Consider the following 22,050-nt stretch of genomic DNA (forward strand, 5'->3'; position numbering starts at 1 on the left):
AAGAGGAACCTTAGATATGTTTGTGATTATAACACGTATATAAGCCTCCTTACCTGCATCTCCTCTTGTAGGAACGTTTTAACGTGATTTTTGTTCACTTTTGTCTGCTCAAATGAGTTAGCAAACTTCTCTTTGAACAGTATCGTCTCATTTTGGTCAAACACACGGCCAAAAAGTGCCCAGTCTGGCCGTCCAGTTCCCTGCCTGACAAAAAAGTACATTTGTTTGTGAATACAAGCAATATTCTTGGGTTTCTCTTTTTCCTTATATCCAATTTTTTTTTTTTAATAATTTATTTGTATTCCTTCAGTGGAACAAAAAATATATAATAGGATTAATATAACATTAAATGTGTTTTACACCATTCATACAAACTTACGCTGAATATGCAGCTTAAGTGCTGCAGTCATTAAAACAAAGAAAACAAAGCAAATACTGAGAAATCTGATAGTCATGTTAAATGTTAATTCAAGTTATTATACTGATAATAACATTTTTATTCAGAAAAAGTTATGCAAAAAAAAAGTATTTTCGCTAATGGACTTTTGGATCCCACTTTAGCTGAATATATGAAGAATCTCCCATTGCAGTGAGCCTACTTGTGAATGTGGGCACTGCCACCAGAGGGATCCAGAGGGTTGATCTTGCAGTTGCTGTAGTCATACGCTCCGTCCCAAACCTGCTGAGCCAGCTGAAGGGACAGTTTCCTCTCACTGGGGCCGACGTCTTTCCCATGCCACAAATAGAGCTCGCTACCGAAGTCAAACAACAGAGTCTAAAACGCAAAAAAGCACTGTCAAATTATTTTCACTAAACACCTTAAATGTGTTGTGTAATCTCAACTGCATATAAAGTGCATGCCATTTATTCTTTACTAGTATACGGCTTGGGATCAGGACCTGAGAAGAGTTCAGTAGATTGAGGTGTGGTACGGCAGCCCAGCCCTGCTCATGGGGGCTGAGTCTGTCCCCCTGCAGCCTATAAATACAGTTTGACTCTGATATGGCTCTCTCATAGTGCTCATCATCATCTGCACTGTCTGGACCTGCAAAGAGAAACGCCCACATAAACATACAATTATATCATATGAGCATTTAGGGAAATAAAAGTGTTGTTTTTGATGGGGCATTTCCTGTGGGCTATTTAGTATGTCCCTTACCTTTATACGGGGTCTGTCCCCCGAGAAGGTTCCAGAACTCTGCTCCCTGCAGGCTGTCTGTATTTACACCTTCATCCAGGTGAACGATGCCCGTTGCTTGACAACCCAGATCCCTCTGGGTCACAATCAACGAGGCCATTTCAGCCGCCTAGAACACACCATTAGTCAACATCCAGGAATGAAATCCCATTCAGTGTTAAAAAACATTTGAAAATGTTTAGAAATGCAAGTTTTTCATGAAGTCAAATGTAATATTTGAGTCTCATCTGAGCTAAGTAAAAATAAATTAATTAATAACCTTCCCGAGCATTTCACATTTTATTCTACACCCAAAATCTACTGTTGAGGATGCCAGTATTCTTGCACTGGCTTAAACTGATGTTACCTTTTCTCTCTCTACAGTGTTGGAGAGTTTGCCGGTCCAGAGGAAGCAGTGTGAGGGCGTGACCAGCAGAAAGCAGTCGCCACTGTTAAGAGAGTGTGACACCGGCTCCACCAACCGCACCTGCACCTGCCTCCATCCTGGATAAACAGACGCATGCATTACCTGCATTGCTCTCGCAAGAAATTTTGAGGATTTCTTTACGGAACTTCCAAGCATGGAAACTTGAAAAATAAAGTGTGCTTCCATGACCATTTCAAACTATGTAGAATTTTGAAATGTACACTGCCACTTAAATGATCAGAGGATGATTTTTTAAATATTTTTATTCTGCAATGATGCCATCATTTTATCAAAAGTGACAGTAAACGAAAGAATCCTGAAAATATATATCATGGTTTCCTTAAAAAAAAGATTTCTGAAGGATCATGTTACACTGAAGACTAGAGGAATGATGCTGAAAATTCAGCTTTACCCTCAAATGAATAAATTACATTTTTTGACTATTGCTGTTTTACTGTATTTTTGATCAAATAAATGCAGCCTTGGTGAACATAAAATACTTATTTAAATGTGTTCTGAAGAACATTAGATGAATATTCGATATATTACCATACCTTTAACCTGGATGAGCATGAGTTTGTTGTATGGCACTGTGGGTCTGCTCTCTTTTCCAGAGGAAGTGACATCAGCTGGGATGCAGTTAGAGTTTTTCATAGCTTTAGGGAAAATAAAGAGATAAAAACAAAAAAATATGATTGAAAGAAGTATGTTGTTTCTAAATATGCTTAACATTTGATTAATAGTGCTATAATATTCAACTATATTTTGACAATATTTACAAAATGATAACACTGGCTGACAAGTACAAGACCAGGAAGATAAAACAGGTCAAACATTTTCATTTTAGACCTGTATTATTCTCCATTTCACTGTTTTCCTCCTCAGGCTGCATGAAATCCTGCTGGATATCCGCTCGAGCAGCAAGAGCACGTAATGGATTCCTCGAACCCTGAGTCCTGCGGGATGGCCGTACTGAGCGCCTGTGTTCGGCTACAGCTGAGCTCAAACTAAACACACACACACAAACAGAGAGAGAGAGAGAAAGAGAGAGAGAGAGAGAGAGAGAGAGAGAGAGAGAGAGAGAGAGAGAGAGAGAGAGAGAGAGAGAGAGAGAGAGAGAGAGAGAGAGAGAAAGCATTAAACCTGTATCTAATCACAAACATTGAGAAATCCCTCACATATATGCATGTTTAGACAGACGCTGACTTTACATTGGCGTGTTGGTCTGACAGAGAGCATTGAAGTCCGGTTCTGTGTCCCCTCCAGTGGTAGGACACGTTGGTAGTGAGCAGGATTCAGAGGTCATGACCTCTTTAGCCATCTCAGTACCGAACATCTGATGCTCTTGGACTTCATTGGTGCAAATGGTTTGTGTTTCTGTAAAGATGAGTTTGGGAGAGCCTTCCTCTACACAGCTTGCCTGAAATAACAGAAAAAATGAAATAGTTGATCATGACTAAACAAAATCTTAATTTAAACAGTAGGGTATGAATATCTTAAAACTACCTCGACTCTCCCCGTCAACTGTGCTTGGGTTTGAGTGGATGTGGAAACCTCTTGAGCTTCATAAGAAAGACTCCTCTAGAAAGGGAGAGAGAAAGATGATGAGAAAAGGATATTACAGTTTTTCTCAATTGCTAAAACACTAAACCCTATTGTCTGAACAAAATGCTCAGTTGCCTGAACCCACTGATTGAATCAATCACTCTTTTGGCAAAACCATAAGCACTTTTCACCTGTTTAGACACAACTTGCCAACACATTTTCACACAATGGTGAGCACAGGTGACAAAAGTCAAACACAATTAAAGCACAGATGTCACGACTTGAACACAACAACTCAAAATTGATCACACTTATGGCTAATGATGTGAGGGAACATATACAGTAAGCCAGTTCAGGAGCACTGCAAGAGCAGCTTTCAAGAAATGTGTCTTAGCAATCGAGAAAATCTGTAATGGTCTAAGTCAAATTTAATAATTGACATGCCATTACTGACAGTAAATTGTGGAAAGGTGAAAGTTCTGCAGACAAAACAAAATGGATCTTAAAAGGACAAGGCAGCCAAATGAACATATTCAGGACACACTATACAGGAAGACAGAAAAACAAATCTTTTGTTGAAAAGTACATGCTTAGAGCAATCGTTAATAGACACATCAATTACACTGGCACATTAATGAAATTCTCACCTCATTGAACAACATCACATATTGAGGTGTGGTGCTTGAACGAGAGTACACAGAGGAAAACACAGGCCCCTGAGAGGAGAGGAGAGGAGAGGAGAGGAGAGGAGAGGAGAGGAGAGGAGAGGAGAGGAGAGGAGAGGAGAGGAGAGGAGAGGAGAGGAGAGGAGAGGAGAGGAGAGGAGAGGAGAGGAGAGGAGAGGAGAGGAGAGGAGAGGAGAGGAGAGGAGAGGAGAGGAGAGGAGAGGAGAGGAGAGGAGAGGAGAGGAGAGGAGAGTTCAATAGTGAGGAGAGGGTGACTGACTGACTAATACAATCTCATTCAACAACAATATATGCTCAGTCAAATAGAATAAGAGATAATGACTGATGAAATCTCACTTTTCACACAAATTAATAAGCAATGATATATGATCACATAGCCAGTTAAAGCAACTGAAACTCGTCCAGTATAAACTGGCATAGCATTCTTACCCAGCATTGAGTTTGGGCAGTAGATTCAGTGGTACTGACAGTCTCATCCTACAGGGGGCATTGTGTGGAAACCAGGGAGAAGAAAGATATCGAGGAAACATTAAAGTGACTCACATGCTACATTCTAGCATTTAACCACAAACACACTGATGTATTTATTTACGCACAGAAATACAATCAAACATTCAAGCTTTGGTATTTCAGCATCTCATACACACACCTGTGGCTCACTGTTTAGACTGATATTGCACCTTGCCTTAGCACTGTGCTTCTCTTCTTCTTCTTCTTCTTCTTCTTCTTCAGTTACTCTCGAGTCTGTCAGCCTGTGAAAAAGACTCTCACTTCATAGATGCCAAACACTGATGAATTTGGTCAAAAACATTGTGCGGGACTCGAGATTATTTAGTCACTAGATAAATATCAGAAGAATAATGAAATACAGTAAAAAGTTAAACTCTTTACCTTACAGACATGTTTATGATTATGATATTACATCAAAATAACAAATGCCAGTTTGCAACATAACAGAACATAAAAGTGTAGACTGACACCAGGAGCCTTGCCTGTTACAAAAGGCCATGCTTGCTCTTATTTTAAAATATATTATTCTAATTTGAGGTACATAATCCTCATACTATGTTGTTTAAAAGTAGGTGCACCAGCTATTCTTACGGCGCACAAATCAGGAAAGAAGGCAGTACTTTTGCAATGCTATTAACGTGAGACTCTCTATGTATTATTGCCACAGAGGCATGAGCATAAAGCTTTTGGTACAGAAACACTTTGGTGACAGTGCCAGCAACTGGTAAAAAATCCCACAAAACAGGACAAAAAAAACATTACTTTGGAATAACTTTTGGGTTAAACTGATAAAATAGTCTCTTTTTAAGATTTAATAATTTTAACTGCGATCTTTAAATGGTGTACATAATTATGATTTCTGAATAAATTAATATTATTTAATAAAAATGAATTAAAAGTATACATTTTGTTGACAAGAACCCCAAAGAGGAAGTGAGGCTATGGCTTTATAACTCTTAACTAATCCCTGTAGTTTGATCACTTTTCCCTTGAATTGCAATTTAGTTACAGATCCTTCTGATGTAATTGCATTACTGTATTATAGAACAATTCTATATAAAACAATATTGGCCTTAACATCAAAATGTAACATTTAACAATGTATGTATGAAATGTTTGTTTTTAATGTAACCTTCTTCCTTTAAATAATTTGATCCATTCAAGAATAATATATGTAATTTTATATTATTTATTTGAAAGATTTAAAAGAGCATTTTCATATCTGTCCTTGTATTGGTCAACTAGTTGAGGTTGATAAAGGGATTTAGAAAGCAATTCATAATTTTTGAGAGAGTTATTAGTACAGTAATCTAATTACACTGTTGCAATGTGTATTTAGTGCAATTATGTAATTAGTAGCTAGTAATTAATTACTTTTTTAGAGTAACTTACCCAACCCATACCCTGATTGGATGTGCAACGTTTCCAGCCAACAATAAGATATCCATTTTATCCAATAATCTTTAAAAAACTGACTGTGAAGGGGTACTATATTTATATTATGGTAATACGTTTCCACAAATGTCCACAAAAAATTATATGCACTACCTAACCACAAATGTTTTAGTTTGGAAAGATTGTTTTAATTTTTTTGACAACTTACACTCACTAAGGCTACATCCTCCCTTCTATGTAAAGCGCTTTGAGTGCCTAGAAAAGCACTATATAAATGTTACAAATTAATAATTATTATTATTATTAATTTGATAAAAAATACACTAAAACATAAAAAAGTATAAAATAATTATAATAAATATTTAAAATAACAATTTTATATTTGAATATATTTTCAAATGTAATTTATTCCTGTGATGGAAAAGCAGAATTTTCAGCATCATTACTCCAATCTTCAGTGTCACATGATCCTTCAGAAATCATTATAATATGATGTTTTACTGCTCAAACATTTATGATTATTATCAATGTTGAAAACAATTTTGTTGCTTAATATTTTTGTGGAAACAGTGATACAAATATTCAGGATTATTTGATGAATACAAACTTCAAAAGAACATCATTTATTTAAAATAGAAATCTTTTGAAACAGTATAAATGTCTTTACTGTCATCTTTCATACATGTAATGCATCCTTGCTGTATAAAAGCAAGCAGAAATAATTCCTTAAACTGACCCAAACTGAATGGTAGTTTATATCTGACAACAAACACAAAGAGCAAGAGAGTGAACGGGAGAAAACCTGTGAGTGATGGCTGCTGATTCTCTGCTCTGTTCTGTGATCTGGAGATCTTCTGATACGGATGGACATTCATCAGGCTTTGGAACAGATCTCCGGGTTCTGCCGGAGGACTTGGCAGCTTCCTTCCTTGCCCTCTGCCTCCAGGGAGCACTGGAGAGACCAGCTGGAGATGGATCCACAGTTGACATATGTCTCTCCTCTTTCACATCTCTTTCTCTCCTCTCCCCCCCATCCTTCTCCAGGCCGTGTCTATTCAGGTCATCCCTATCTCTGGTTCCACCCCTCCAAACTACTCCCTCTGAAGAGCTCTTTTTCAAGATGCCTTTAATTGGCACTGCATTCTGGGCGTTGCTGCCTGCTGTAGGCTTCAGATGGGGCGATGAGGTGAGTTCGGAGGAGGAGCGCACTTCACTGGGCTTCAGATTGGTGGACTCAGCTTGTTGTCGGTCAGAGAGGTGAGACGCCAGATAAAGATGAGGAAGCTGAACACGCCCTTTCTGAAGCTAAAGTGGAGGAAAGGATTATAAACATCTCTGGAAAAAAAACAAAGCATGTACTCTAGAAGTTAAAATCACAAAATAAAAAAATCTCCTGTAGAAAGAAAAACAGATGATGTTGTGTTTTAGATGCTGGTGTCATCATCAGACTGCTTAAAGGGTTAGTTCACCCAAAAATGAAATTGATGTCATTAATGACTGTTCCACACCCGTAAGACCTCCGTTCATCTGCAGAACACAGTTAAAGGTAGTTTATATTTAGTCCCAGAGCATATGCAAGTGTATGCACACGATGCTGTCCATGTCCAAAAAGGGAATAAAAACGTCATCAAAGTAGTCCATATGTGACATCAGTTAGTTGATTAGAATCTCTTGAAGCATTGAAAATACATTTTGGTCCAAAAATAACAAAAACTACGACTTTACGACTTTTGTCTTCTTCTTTTGTTTTCTCTTCCGTGTTTGTTTTCAATCCTCAAATAAAGATTCAAACGGTCATGAATCAGCGTATTGATTCATGATTCGGATTGCCAATGTCACATGATTTCAGCAGTTTGGCAGATTGACACGCGATCTGAATCATGAATCAATCCGTTGATTCATGACCGTTTCGTTCAAATCTTTATTTGAGGATTGAACACAAAAAGGGAAGAGAAAACAATGCTGAATAAAGTACAACTGTTTTTGTTAATTTTGGACCAAAATGTATTTTCGATGCTTCAAGAGATTCTAACTAACTAACTGATGTCACATATCGACTACTTTGATGATGTTTTTATTCCCTTTCTGGACATGGACAGTATAGTGTGCATACACTTGCATATGCTCTCGGACTAAATATAATATCTTAAACTGTGTCTGAAGATGAACGAACGGGTGTGGACCGACATTAGGGTGAGTCATTAATGACATCAATTGCATTTTTGGGTGAACTAACACTTTAACTAACATAACTAGCACCACTTCTGTGTTCAATGAAAGTTTTGCTGATGAGTAGTATTACTGCAAAAATCTTGCTCCCAATATCCAGAATTTCTACCTTATTTTCCAGTAGAAAATATCTAAACATCTTGCATGCAATATTATTTTAAAAGAGCAAAATTATAAAGGTAATAAGATTTATTTTTTTGAAAATATATTTCGATTGAAATGTATCGCTAATTGCTTAAATAATATGTTTTACCCTGTTTTACAATAGGGTAAAAAAAAAGCAACTTTATAATAATAAAATATGTTATATAATGAATAATAATGAAAATATGATATTGGAGAAAAAGGGTCCAAAATGCTGAAAAACAAACCAACTATCAGAATGTTCAATTATCTGAAAAACGATAAAAATCATGAACATAAATGAAAATATTTTTTTTGTGTGTGTTTTACCTCTCCTCCCCTTTTTTTTTTTAGCTGTGATGGTTATGCTAGTCTGGCATGGCTTAAGAAAATAAGAATAATTTTTTGAAAATTGTATATCTTGGAATAAATGGTAACACTTTACTTGAAGGGGTGTGCATAAGACTGACATGACACCTTCATAATCATGACATGACACATGTCATGAATATGAAGGAGTTTTTATGCATGTTTATGACAACTGTCATTAAGTGTCATTCGCTTAATTATGTCATTTTTAATGCAATGATGACATTTCGGAGTTGTCTTTGTTATGACAACTTGACATAAACCAATACATCATAACCTGTCAGTGTCTTTGTCATGACAACTTGACATTACCAAGACAACATAACCTGTCATAAACATGACATAACAGATTATCAAATTTAAGAAACTTACTTAGCTTATAGGGTTAACCTTAAACTGTTATGTGGTTGGTTTTGATGTTGACTGAGGCCATTATAATGTCATAAAAAAATTTCAGTGGCAAAAGTTTAATTTGTCATTAAAATGTAATTAGGTGTTAATACGCTGTCAAATAATTTTTTAATAACAGCATCAATAATATTTTTCAGTTCACAATGTTTTATTTTATTTTTTAAGTTTCCTCCACCAGCTTCAACAGAAGGTTAGATAATAGACAATTTCAAATGTCTTAAAAATATGAAAAGGAGTTCGAGAAATAAAATCAATCATTTAATTTTTAAGACCTGCCCTCTCACAGAACTGACTCTTAAAAACACAAGGCATTAATTTATACACAGGTGACCAGCACCAATTAACGCAAAAAGGGGAAAACACGTACACAAATAATGGCCACACAAAATAAACATATATCAACATCATATACACACATAAACAAACACAGAAAAATAACACTTTGTCAAATGACTTCACTTTATAAATTATCTTCCGATGTATAAAAATAAGAGAAATAGTCTTTAGAGCCCCACCCCGGGCTGAACAAGGAATGGTAGTGGCTAGAGCCTAGGCCGGAACATTATATATAGGGCCAACGTTTCCGCCTGAACCCCTTTAGACGGTGCACCAGCACACGAGACTCCACCATAGCAAACGGAATGGTAAGAATAAACTCAAACTATTTGTTAAAGAGTGAGCGAAAGTTTAAATAAAGTATATTAAACCCAAAATAACGTTGTTGTGAATTGTTTTTACTTACTGCAAACTAAATTGACATTAAACACCTAAACAAACTAACCTGACTGAGGCTCTGTCAACAACTGTTACAGCGTACACATTACCACAGGGTATCCGCGGGGTCTTGAAAAGTATTAAAAGGTGATAAATCAATTTTGGGAAAATTAAGACCCTTATAAAGTATTAAAAAGTCTTATCACGGCTTTATAAAGTCTTACATTTTGAAAGTATTTTGTTCAAGCTTTGTCAAAAGAGTTTGACTCCAAAAAGTATTCATGAATATATTTAATTTCATCCCCATAAGTATTAAAAAACAACGGGGTGCTCAGTCTGAGATCGGCTCGGAGCGCGCGCGCCAGAGATGGAAATTAGCACCGCCACCAGCCAAATGCGGCTGATTTAGAGTTGTGGCGGGTAAACTCGCTTCACCTACCGAGCTGTTTCACCTCTTTGTAAACTTTGTTCAATGCATGCGAGTGCTGCCGTATGTGCGCATATAACCAGTCGTTTTCTCCGTCATCACTCGCGTGAAGACACGCTGTGAGACTCGCGCGCTCTGTGAGATCTGACGCTGTGCATCATCCGAGAGCGCGCGCTCGTCTCACAGTGCGCAAATATTGAGTTCTCTTTCAAGTCTTGCACTTAAACGGACAAACTCACACAAGAAGTATGTCAACATGTCGATCTTGATGAGTATCCTAGCAGACATAGTCTGAATATGCCTTAAGTGAACTGTATAGTATGCACAGTCGAGAAAGACGAGCATATTCCTATATCAGGTCTTAAAGGCGCAGTAGCCTTTACTGCTGCTGAGTGATGTCCTTAAACAATTAACATTAACATTAAACAATGCTCTTGATTGAATAGCTTTTGTAAGTTTAATAAGGATTAATCTTTCATTTAAACAGCTAAGTATGCAGTTATTTTACATTTGATTTCTTTATTAAATTTCTGTCCCTTTCTGCAGGCCAGTAGGCATGTACATTATTATTTAATATACACATGAGTGAGGTCGAGTTAAACATTTTACTTTGAATTTTATTTTTCGATTTTCAACTTTGGTTTCTTCTTTTTTTTGGTTTCAGCCAAGAATTGTGATTTCGGTGCGTCCCTACTGACAATGTTCTGCTCGGTGTGTTGTCAACACACTTCAAAGATGCCAGAACGAATAGTTTCATTGTTGGGACTAAAAATCATAAAACTGGAAGCCATTGTAGAGCTTATAGTATTAATTTTCATATGCAGTTACACATTGTCAGTTAAACGATACGAAATTGGCCTACGATTTTAAGTCTACATTCGACTACAACTGTTTATTAAAGGTTTGTTGCCGATTAGAACTTGAAGTCTTAAAATATTTTGAGAAGGTCTTTAAAAAGTCTTAAAAAGGTATTGAAATTCACTTCAGGATTCCTGCAGATACCCTGTACCAGTGGTGCCACCATAGGCATCATCATATAGGTGTATATGTCTATGCCACTCTATCATTTTGAGTTATATTAATAGTTTTTAATGACTCTGTACGAGTTCCTCTATGATGCCATATTTCAGGTCAAGAAATATATTCATGACAATGTTATGAAATAATTTGACACAGTATTGACACTTAATGACATGTTAATGACAAATTCAACTTGTCCCACTGTAGTTTAGGTCAAGAAATATATTCATGACAATGTAATGAAATAATTTGACACAGTATTGACACTTAATGACATGTTAATGACAAATTCAACTTGTCCCACTGTAGTTTAGGTCAAGAAATATATTCATGACAATGTAATGAAATAATTTGACACAGTATTGACACTTAATGACATGTTAATGACAAATTCAACTTGTCCCACTGTAGTTTAGGTCAAGAAATATATTCATGACAATGTAATGAAATAATTTGACACAGTATTGACACTTAATGACATGTTAATGACAAATTCAACTTGTACCACTGTAGTTTAGGTCAAGAAATATATTCATGACAATGTTATAAAATATTTTGACACAGTATTGACACTTAATGACATGTAAATGACAAATTAAATTTATTAAAAAATCATGACATTATAATAGCCTAATGACAGCCACTGTCAAAACCAACCACATGACAGTTTAATAATAATAATAATAATAATAGATTTTATTTATAACGCACTTTTCATTCCGAAGAATCTCAAAGTGCAACAAAGGGAAAAAATAACAATACTTGAATAACAAGTAAAAATTACATCTCAACATCATGCCGGACGCTGATGACGCTAGCATGGAGCAAACTTCAGCCACCATGCAGTTCAAGCCCGAGGGAGACCACCAGTGAGCAGGCGACACCCAGAAGAGAGAGCAGCCGCAGCGAGCAACATTAAATGTCCTTCAAACCAAAACCAACCACAAATTCAAACAAAAACAGAAGAGAAGCGGTGAAAAAACGGCAAACAACGTCCTCTCAGTGGCTGCCAGCAATCAGCAACAGTCCCAATAGTAGCTCTGTTAGACTAGTCACAAACTTAAGAAAATAAAATAAAATCTAAATTTAATAGTAAAGTTAACATGATTTGTGGGTGGAGAAGCGGCGAACAGACAACGCCAGCATCCTCTCCCCACGTTGCCTAGCAACTAATGTAATGTAAACCCAAAAAGCAAAGTAGTTTCTTAAATTTGATAATTAATCTGCTATGTCATTTCATGTCTGTTTATGACAGGTTGTGTTGTCTTGGTAATGTCAAGTTGTCATGACAAAGACACTGACAGGTTGTGATGTATTGGTTTATGTCAAGTTGTCATAATAAAGACAACTCCGAAATGTCATCATTGCATTAAAAATGACATAATTAAGCGAATGACACTTAATGACAGTTGTCATAAACATGCATAAAAACTCCTTCATATTCATGACACGTGTCATGTCATGATTATGAAGGTGTCATGTCAGTCTTATGCACACCCCTTCAAGTAAAGTGTTACCGAATAAATTATTGAATTTCATCATAAAACTTAAAAGAGTAAACGATGATATGTTTAACCTTCAAACAAGAAAAAAATAACTTATTTGTGGCTAGCACTAATCAGCATAAGCCAGCATGGAAATTCATCAAAATGTTTTATCATGGTCGCTAGACCTGAAGCTGTCAAAACATGCTGACTGGACAGATTTAATAGTTACTCCACAAGTGGCAAATAAAGACTATGCCTAGTAATCACAGACATGCAGACCTATATGATCATCCACATCAAATATGCTTACCAAATTGACCTCATCCACAGTGATGGGCTGTGTGCGGTAGCGTGCACCCTTCTGTCTGCGTCTCTCAGATGCCTCTAGTGGGCTATTGTCTCTCACGGGATTCCCCACAGCACTCAATATGGGCTGAGACAGTTTGTTGAAGAGAGCCAGTTTCTCACTCATTGACAGTTTAGTACCAGCATCAACCTCCACCTCTGCCTCAGGGTCACCTGCCTCACCTGACTGAGGACTGAAGGAGGAAGAAAAGACAGTAAATAAGGTCATTCATTTTTCCAAATATGCTGTTTGTTTTAAACCAGAGAAGTACTTTAAAGTAGCATTGGCACTGTTGATGTAAGCATAGACAGAGATTTTAAGAAAAAATGAGCACACTAGATTAGGAAGTCCTGCCCACCTCGCTGCCATCACTGTTTCTTCAAAGGTGATTGGCTGAGTGAGTGCCCGAGGATCATTGTTACGGCGAACTCTGCGCTCATGGAAACTACTGGAGCGAGGTTTAAGGAACAAGGACGCCTCGGGGGAAGCTGTCTTCTCCAACTCCTGATAGCAAAACAACAATGAAATAAAAAATAATTAAACAGTGGAATTAAAAGATGAGAGATAGCGGCAAATGTATATAATTTCCCAAGAGATAAAGTTGACAAAAAAATGCCATTTTGATAAGTACGATTTTTTAAATTTTTTAAACGACTTTACTTTTACTTAAAGTCACTTTCATTAAGCAACAAAGCATTAAATTAAAAAAGTAACAATAGGGCATTTTAAAATGTATAAAATATTTATATTTAAAAAATGAAATTATATTCTTTTGAACTTTCTTTTTGCTAAAGAAACCTGAAAAAATGTGTAATGTTTTCCACAAAAATATTAAGCTAATAACTGTTTTAACCATCCACTGAATTGGCTCTCACACTCTCTCCTCTCCACCTATCGCTGTTATGTGGTGAGCGCACTGGCGCTGTTGTACTGTGGCTGCCATCGCATCATCCAAGTAGAGCTGCCCACTGGTGATGGTTGAGGAGAGATCCCTGACATGAGTGTAAAGCGCTTTGGGTGTACAGTAGTACATATGAAAACACTATATAAAAGCCTCTTTCATTCATTCATTCATTCATTTATAATAATAATAATAATAAATGAAGAGCAGAAAATCCTCATATTAAATTATTTCTGAAGGATTATAAAACACATGGTCGAATAAGAAGTTAACACATGGGCGACAGCATGTGAACATGTAAACACCATGTTCACCATGGGCGACAGTCGAAGGCAAGGCTCCCGACGACCTGATCTCTGGACACGGAAACTGGCTTTAGGGAGGTGGAATGTCACCTCATTGGCAGGGAAGGAGCCTGGGTTTTTGTGTGGGAGGTCGAGAGATACCGACTAGAAATAGTCGGGCTCACCTCCATGCACAGCTTGGGCTCTGGAACCACACTAGAGAGAGAGAGGCTGGACTCTACCACTCTGGAGTTGCCCATGGTGAGAGGCGCCCGGCTGGAGTGGGTTTGCTTATAGCCCCCTAGCTCAGCTGCCATGTGTTGGAGTTCACCCCGGTGAAAGAGAGGGTCGCTTCCCTTCGCCTTCATGTCGGGGATAGGTCTCTCACTGTCGTATGTGCCTACTGGCCGAACGGCAGTACAGAGTACCCAGCCCTCTTGGGGTCTCTCGGAGGGGTGCTAGAAAGTACTGCGACTGGAGACTCCATCGTTCTACTGGGGGACTTCAATGCCCACATGGGCAGTTACAGAGACACCTGGGGGGGGGGGGGGTTATTAGGAGGAACCCTGATTTGAACCCCAGCGGTGTTCTTTTATTGGACTTCTGTGCTAACCATGGCTTGTCCATAACGAACACCATGTTCAAGCATAAAGGTGTCCATCAGTGCACATGGTACCACGACACCCTAGGCCGAAGGTCGATGATCGACTGATCACTACCTGGTGGTGTGTTGGATCAGATAGCGGGGGAGGAAGCTTGGACTCGGCAGACCAAAACGTACTGTGAGGGTCTGTTGGGAACGTTTGGCTGAACCCCCAGTCAGAGAGATTTTCAACTTCCACCTCCGGCAGAGCTTCATTCAGATACAGAGGGAGTCTGGTGATATTGAGTCCGAATGGACCATGTTCTCCACCTCCAGTGTACACCGGAAGTAAGGACTGCCATCAAGCTGAAGAAGGATTCCTATCGGGCCTTGCTGGCTTGTGGGGCTCCTGAGGCAGCTGAGAGGTACTGACAGGCCAAGCGGACTGCAGCACGGATAGTTGTGGAGGCAAGAACTCGGGCCTGGGAGGAGTTCGGTGAGATCATGGAGAAAGACTATCAGTTGGCCTCGAAGAGATTCTGGCAAACCATTTGACGCCTCAGGAGGGGGAAGCAATGCCCTACCAACACTGTCTACAGTGGAGATGGGCAGCTGTTGACCTCAAATGGGGATATTGTTGGACGGTGGAAGGAATACTTTGAGGACCTCCTCAATCCCACTGACACGTCTTCTTTTGAGGAAGCAGTGGCTGAGGGTTCGGAGGGGGACTCGTACCTATGGACTGGCAGACCGGGGTGGTGGTCCCTCTTTTCAAGAAGGGGGACCGGAGAGTGTGTTCCAACTACAGGGGGATCACACTTCTCAGCCTCCCTGGGAAAGTCTATGCCAGGGTACTGGAGAGGAGAATTTGGCTGATAGTGGAACCTCAGATTCAGGAGGAAAAGTGTGGTTTTCGTCCCCGGTCGTGAAACACTGGACCAGCTCTACATCCTTTCCAGGGTGCTGGAGCGTTCACTGTAATTTGCCCAACCAGTCCACATGTGTTTTGTGGATTTGGAGAAGGCATTCGACTGTGTTCCTCGTGGCACCCTGTGGAGGGTGCTCTGGGAGTATGGGGTCCGGGGCCCCCAGCTTAGGGCTGTTCGGTCCCTTTAAGACCAGAACAGGAGCTTGATCTGCATTGCCGGCAGTAAGGCAAATTTTTTTTCTCGGTGCATGTTGATCTCTGGCAGGGCTGCCCTTTGTCACCCGTTTTGTTCATAATTTTTATGGACAGAATTTCTAGACACAACCAAGGGCCGGAGAGTGTCCGGTTTGGGGACCACACGATTTCGTCACTGCTCTTTGCAGATAATGTTGTCGTGTTGGCAACCTCAGACCATGGGATAAGAACCAACACCTCCAAGTCCGAGGCCATGGTTCTCAGACGGAAAAGGGTGGCTTGCTCACTTCAGGTTGGTGCAGTTCTTGCCTCAAGTGGAGGAGTTTAAGTATCTTGGGGTCTTGTTCAAAAGTAAGGGAAGGATGGAACGGGAGATTGACAGACGGATCGGTGCAGCATCTGCAGTAATGCAGGCGATGTACCGATCTATTGTGGTGAGGAAGGAGCTGAGCCGGAAGACAAAGCTCTCGATTCACCGGTCAATCTACGTTCCTACTCTCACCTATGGTCATGAGCTGTGGGTCATGACCGAAAGGTCAAGATCCTGGATACAGGCGGCTGAAATGAGTTTTCTCCACTGGGTGGCTAGGCGCTCCCTTAGATATAAAGTGAGAAGCTCAGTCACTCGGGAGGAGCTCAGAGTAAAGCTGTTGCTCCTCCACATCGAGAGGAGTGGCTAGGGAGAAGAAAGTCTGGGCGTCTCTGCTTAGACTGTTGCCCCCGCGACCTGGCCCCAGAAGATGATGGATGGATGGATGGATGGATGGATGGATGGATGGATGGATGGATGGATGGATGGATGGATGGATGGATGGATGGATGGATGGATGGATGGATGGATATATGGCACTGAAAACTGGAGTAATAAAGCTGAAAATACAGCTTTATACCATCACAGAAATAATTCACATTTTAAAATATATTTAAAAAAGTTATTTTAAGTTGTATTAATAGTTCACAGTATTACTGTTTTTACTGTATTTGTGATCAAATATATTCAGCCTTGGTGAACATAAGAGACTTCCTTGAAAAACAGTGTAGTTTAATTTGAAAAATGTAAATGTATCAATTCAGCGCATAATTTTAACTGCATAGAGACACTATGAGCAGTTCACGCTGCTCTTTTTCATACAATGAAAGTGAATGGTGACTAGAGGCCATCGAACTCAAAAAATGACCATAAAAGTGCATCACTTGACACAAAAGATTCAGTCATCGCATATCTCAAATATCATTCATGTTGTACTATAATACTGCATGCTGCGTGAAGACGTGTCACTTTCGATGTACATAAAAAAAAATCTGAAGAATGAATATAATTTTAACATCAACATGTAAGTAAGTTAATGACATAATTGTTATTCTTGGGAGAACAATCCCTGTATTTTCTCTATTGTCGAGAAAAAGCAATTGCAAGGCAATTTTTAATGTTGGTGTAATGGTTTAGAGATAGAGGATGAATAAAATAGATCCTGTGCTGGCAGTCTGGGTAAGGAAGTCACAGTAACAAATGAAACCCAGTGAGTCATAGTGTAACCAAACACTCCAGGTGTCCGATTACCACCTAGGACCCAAAGACAAAACATAAGAACAGAGAGAGAAAAAACATACTGGAGCAGGAAGATATATATATATATATATATATATATATATATATATATATAGAGAGAGAGAGAGAGAGAGAGAGAGAGAGAGAGAGAGAGAGAGAGAGAGAGAGAGAGAGAGAGAGAGAGAGAGAGAGAGAGAGAGAGAGAGAGAGAGAGAGAGAGAGAGAGAGAGAGAGAGAGAGAGAGAGAGAGAGAAATACTTAGTGAAATAAATGACAGTGCATTCAAAATTAATTTCCAAATGTTTCAGCATCACATTGTTTTTGTTGTTGTTTTATAATTCATATATTTACTTTATCCTCAACAAATTCTAGAAGATTAAAAACTTTTTTTATATGAGAATTTTCTATGCATGTAAATTCTGATGAGAAATGCTTTACAAAACAAAAAGGTCATAATATTAAAACATAAAAAGGTTTGTTTGATGGTAAAAATCGATGTAGTATAGTCTACAGTAATAATAACTAGTTTCTATTAAAAACAGTAAATTGGGAAGTCCCCAAAAGGGTAAATATATACAAGGTGTGTGCGTCTGTGTCTTCCATCCATGGCAATGACCTTTTTCTATTCAGGCTGCAGCAGTTGCTAAAGAGATACGGTGGGCTCTTGTTTCACCTACTTTAAACAGAGACATCTTGGCAGCTACACTCATCTTGGCTCTGTCATCTGTCTTTACATCCACTGCAAGAAAAACAGCAAGCACAACATTACAAGGGGAAAAGTATCTCCAAGTCTCACATGCATTTTAGAGCAACACAAATGCCACACTAATCGAAACGGACACAGCATAACAGACTGTATACTTGTGGCACAGTGTGAACTACTGTTTCATACACACACATATGCGTATTGAGGACATATCATACTGTAGGATATAGTTAACTGTAATTCATGTTTTATATAGTTAACTGTAATTCAAACCCTACCGCTAGAAGGCATTTTGCTTTACCAGAATGACTTTTGAAATAAAGGATGTCCCTAAAAAATGTCACATTTAGCTCAGTTCTGGGGACTAGTTAATTTGTCCACAAATTATAGCTATCTAAACCTATACGCATTTGATTCACCTTGGATCATAATAGTTAAATTTATGTGTGAGATCCCTAAATGACTATCAAACATATCATATTCTCTCACACACTCATAAACGCATTGCTCTGTGTTTGGCCAAATGCACGAACAGTCTGGCAAATGTATTCTTCACCTGTGTGTACTTCTCCTGACTGGCAGATTTACGGCTGATTTAAAACACACACGTTGGGTTTTCATCTTTTATGGGGACTATTCTTACAGTGGACATAACGATTTTTGTACACAACTGTATATTCTATCACCTAACCCTAAACCTAACACACAACATTATTATGTGAGTGTTACTTATTACTGTCCTAAAAAGCATGGCTTATATTTATAACTATTTAAGCTTTCTCTAATACACCTCTGTAAGATTTATCCTCTCACCAGTAAGTAAACTGTTTATGACAGTATCCACTTACTCAGAATATGAGCATGAGTAAAAACGTATACGTATGTTTATGTTTCGGTTTACTATGGTATAATGCACATTTCCGTTATACACAGTTTCACTTTTATGAGTTGTTTCATAACACATTTTATAATCACTTTTATTGTTATTGCATTGCAATTGAACTGGCAGAGTTCCAAAACTTATGAAAGACCACCCAGCGCCCAGACTGCAGTTAAACATCCATTTACAAAAAAAACTCCTCCATATATGCCTTAAAACATAATATATACAATACCATTCAAAGGTTTGCGATCAGTAAGATTATTATTTTTTATTATTATTTTTTTTTAATTAAATAAAATACTTTCATTTAGCAAGGATGTATTAAATTGATCAATAGTGACAGTAAATACTTTTTACACTGTTACAAAATACGTTGTTCTTTTAAAGGAAGTTTATGTAAGATTGCGGCCAAAACTGGTACTGCAAACACTATCCCCTCTCCCCTCTCCCCCTCCCCCTGACTCGAGGTTGCCAGATAGTATGCAGGATCAGCAGTAACGTTTTTAGCTGCAGCTGTGGTAACTAGAGCAGAGCTGGCAACCCGGATGCAGAAACACTACTGACTTCGGGATTGGCAGATAGGTGGAGGGCGGAGCTTCAGGCCAAAACATCACATGTCAACATCAACATCAGTTGAGGGCTGCAACAACAACTTTTAAATGACAATATCCTGGCCGGACTACTGTTGACAGTGATATAAGTATTTGAAATTAACATGATTTCTTAATGTCTAGTGACATATCAGGACCATTTTATGATTATTTGAAATACATTTCTTACATAGCGTTACTTTAAAGTCCTGAGCGGCAAATCAGCAAGGATCATGTGACACTGAAGACTGGCATAATGATGCTGAAAATCTTTCAGACCACAAACTTTTGAACAGTATAGTGTATAAATACTGAATTTCATAAAAAATCTGAAATATTTCATAAAAATGCTTCAAAATGACAACATAAGTTGTTTTCATCAATGTAGTTTGCCACAATAATTTCTACTCAATTTAATGAGCTTTCAGAGTTTCATAAGTAATTAAATTCAAAGCGGTTGAAAATGTGCAATTAGCTTCTCACTTGCAGGCTTTAACTTTGGCACCACTTTTTTTTAACTTAAATTAAAGGGCAGCAAATGACTAAATGTTTACTGTAAAGTTATATACAGTATAATTGTACCTTAAGCACTTACTTTGTGAGGAGTCCTGATTTTCATCGTCCATTGTTCTGTGAAATGAAGACATTTATGTGAAGTCTCAAAGTAACAGAAAGTAGAAGGACCGCAAAATCAAACCCACATTCAACCACTCACTCTGTCTTTCTCATACAAATAAAAAAAAAGTAAGATGACTTCACACCAGATCTGCTTTAACAAGTCTCTCCTGCACTACAGGCATTGTGACACATACTCAGACACATCTGTGCAGGTTATTTGCATGACATAATGCTATCTATTAAAACTATGAGCTCTTACGCACACCTTGTTTGATGATCCTATCAAGCAAATGGGATACACGCCGAACTCATTTCCTGACTCAAAGTAAAAGACTGTGCTGCTGAGTGTGATATCTGGCATCTGTTAATGTATTCTAGGTATTAATGAGATTAAAAGGATTTTACTCTCAATAGACTAAATTTTAACAAACACACACAGCCCTTAAAAAGCATTTATTTGTTGCTATGCAGTGTGTAATTTTCCTGCATCCAATAATGTTTAAACCTAGCATTTTAATATTTAATTGTAAAATATATTGAGTGAAAGAATGTTATTAAATGTTACTTAAAATATGTCTATATATTATGATCTCTTGATCTCAAAATACAGTACTAAAAGTGTGTATATTTACACCAAGTTAAAGTAGCCTGAGTTGTTAGCAGAGGCTATTTACACTAACTCCACCCACCGTTATCTGATTGAGCTAGCCAAAATAACAAAAGTAATCATGCGTGGAGCTTATAACAATATTTCTTCTAATTAATGTTACTGTGCTTGTTTTTTGCTTGTTTTTTGCTCTTTTTTTTTCAGGATTCCTTGATGAGTAAAGTTCAAAAGATCAGAATTTATTTAAAATAGAAATATTTTGTAAGTGTAAATTTATTTACTGACACTTTTGATTTAACTGAATGTGTCTGCTGAATAAAATCATTAATTTCTGACTTCTGAACGGCATATACAGTATGTATTGTCTACATATAAAGCATGTGCATGCATGGCATGTTTGAATGTTTTTTGTCACATGATAAAAGGTTAATGACAATCATAACACCCAAATAAGTTAGCGTGTCTAGGTACTAAGCAAATGCTATATAAGCACACTGCAGGTCTCCATACCCACAACTCTCCTTAATTTCACAAGCTGTGATGGGTTGAGTACGGAAACGTTCACTGTTTTTGCGGCCCCCTGCAGGATCCCCTTGCATGTTTCGACGGGTACGGCGACGACTTCCCTCGGCACCTGGCTGAACCGCTAGGTCAAGAGTCAAGGCCACCATGCCATCATCAGTGGCTCTGATGTTTGAGTACACAGACCAGAAAAGATGGTGGAGAGGAGGAATTTGTGTTTGTGAGGGAAACAGAAACAGAGAAAGAAGGATTGAGTCAAAGGACAAGATTAGAAAAGGTCATGACTATTTCTCACTGCACACTGAAGACGGTAGAATGTTAGACAGCATCAATCACACTGTCATCATGGTGCCAAAACTACAGGTACACATTAGCATTGTGTTAGCACCACAAAATGTGCACAGAATGCAATTTATTAGAGATAAATGAACCCTAAAAATATCTAAAATGCAAGGGCAAAAATACAACCAACAATGAGAAGCTAAAACGCTAGAAACTTACTTTAAAAAAATTATTTTAATACTTTTATATTAAATTTTGAATGGTGTGACTCCTATGTGTGGATGAACAACATTTATTAATTGCTGCTAAGAGCTATTTTTCTCTTCTATAATATTGCCGTAGTAGACCTTGAGTAAATATTCCTGTGATGGTAAAGCATTAATACTCCAGTCTTCAGTGTTACATGATCCTTCAGAAATCATTCTAATATGATGATTTGCTGCTCAGGAATCAATTCTTAATATTATCGGTGTTGAAAACAGTTGTGTAGTCTAATATTTTTGTAAAACTGAAACATTTCAGGATTCTTTGATGAA

General features: G+C 38.0%; 1 protein-coding gene across 4 annotated transcripts in view; it reads right to left on the reverse strand.

Moving 5' to 3' along the window:
* The window catches only part of svilc (supervillin c), a 38,068-nt gene that overhangs the window by 7,358 nt on the left and 8,660 nt on the right, over positions 1–22,050 (reverse strand). For 2 of the 4 annotated variants that reach the window (XM_067418838.1, XM_067418837.1), the window contains 18 exons: positions 21,221–21,397; positions 20,081–20,115; positions 17,984–18,045; positions 13,225–13,370; positions 12,831–13,059; positions 6,543–7,045; positions 4,485–4,587; positions 4,265–4,312; positions 3,797–3,865; positions 3,111–3,185; positions 2,816–3,024; positions 2,454–2,611; positions 2,159–2,260; positions 1,545–1,681; positions 1,160–1,307; positions 900–1,045; positions 600–775; positions 54–204 (listed from right to left, as the gene is read on the reverse strand). In XM_067418838.1, coding sequence (XP_067274939.1) covers positions 54–204; positions 600–775; positions 900–1,045; positions 1,160–1,307; positions 1,545–1,681; positions 2,159–2,260; positions 2,454–2,611; positions 2,816–3,024; positions 3,111–3,185; positions 3,797–3,865; positions 4,265–4,312; positions 4,485–4,587; positions 6,543–7,045; positions 12,831–13,059; positions 13,225–13,370; positions 17,984–18,045; positions 20,081–20,115; positions 21,221–21,397 — 2,674 coding nt within the window. The remainder of the gene's footprint in view (positions 1–53; positions 205–599; positions 776–899; positions 1,046–1,159; positions 1,308–1,544; positions 1,682–2,158; positions 2,261–2,453; positions 2,612–2,815; positions 3,025–3,110; positions 3,186–3,796; positions 3,866–4,264; positions 4,313–4,484; positions 4,588–6,542; positions 7,046–12,830; positions 13,060–13,224; positions 13,371–17,983; positions 18,046–20,080; positions 20,116–21,220; positions 21,398–22,050) is intronic. The other 2 variants (XM_067418840.1, XM_067418841.1) reach the window with 2 other exon arrangements.

Source organism: Pseudorasbora parva, chromosome 2, assembly GCF_024679245.1.
Source record: "Pseudorasbora parva isolate DD20220531a chromosome 2, ASM2467924v1, whole genome shotgun sequence".
Lineage (NCBI taxonomy): Eukaryota > Metazoa > Chordata > Actinopteri > Cypriniformes > Gobionidae > Pseudorasbora > Pseudorasbora parva.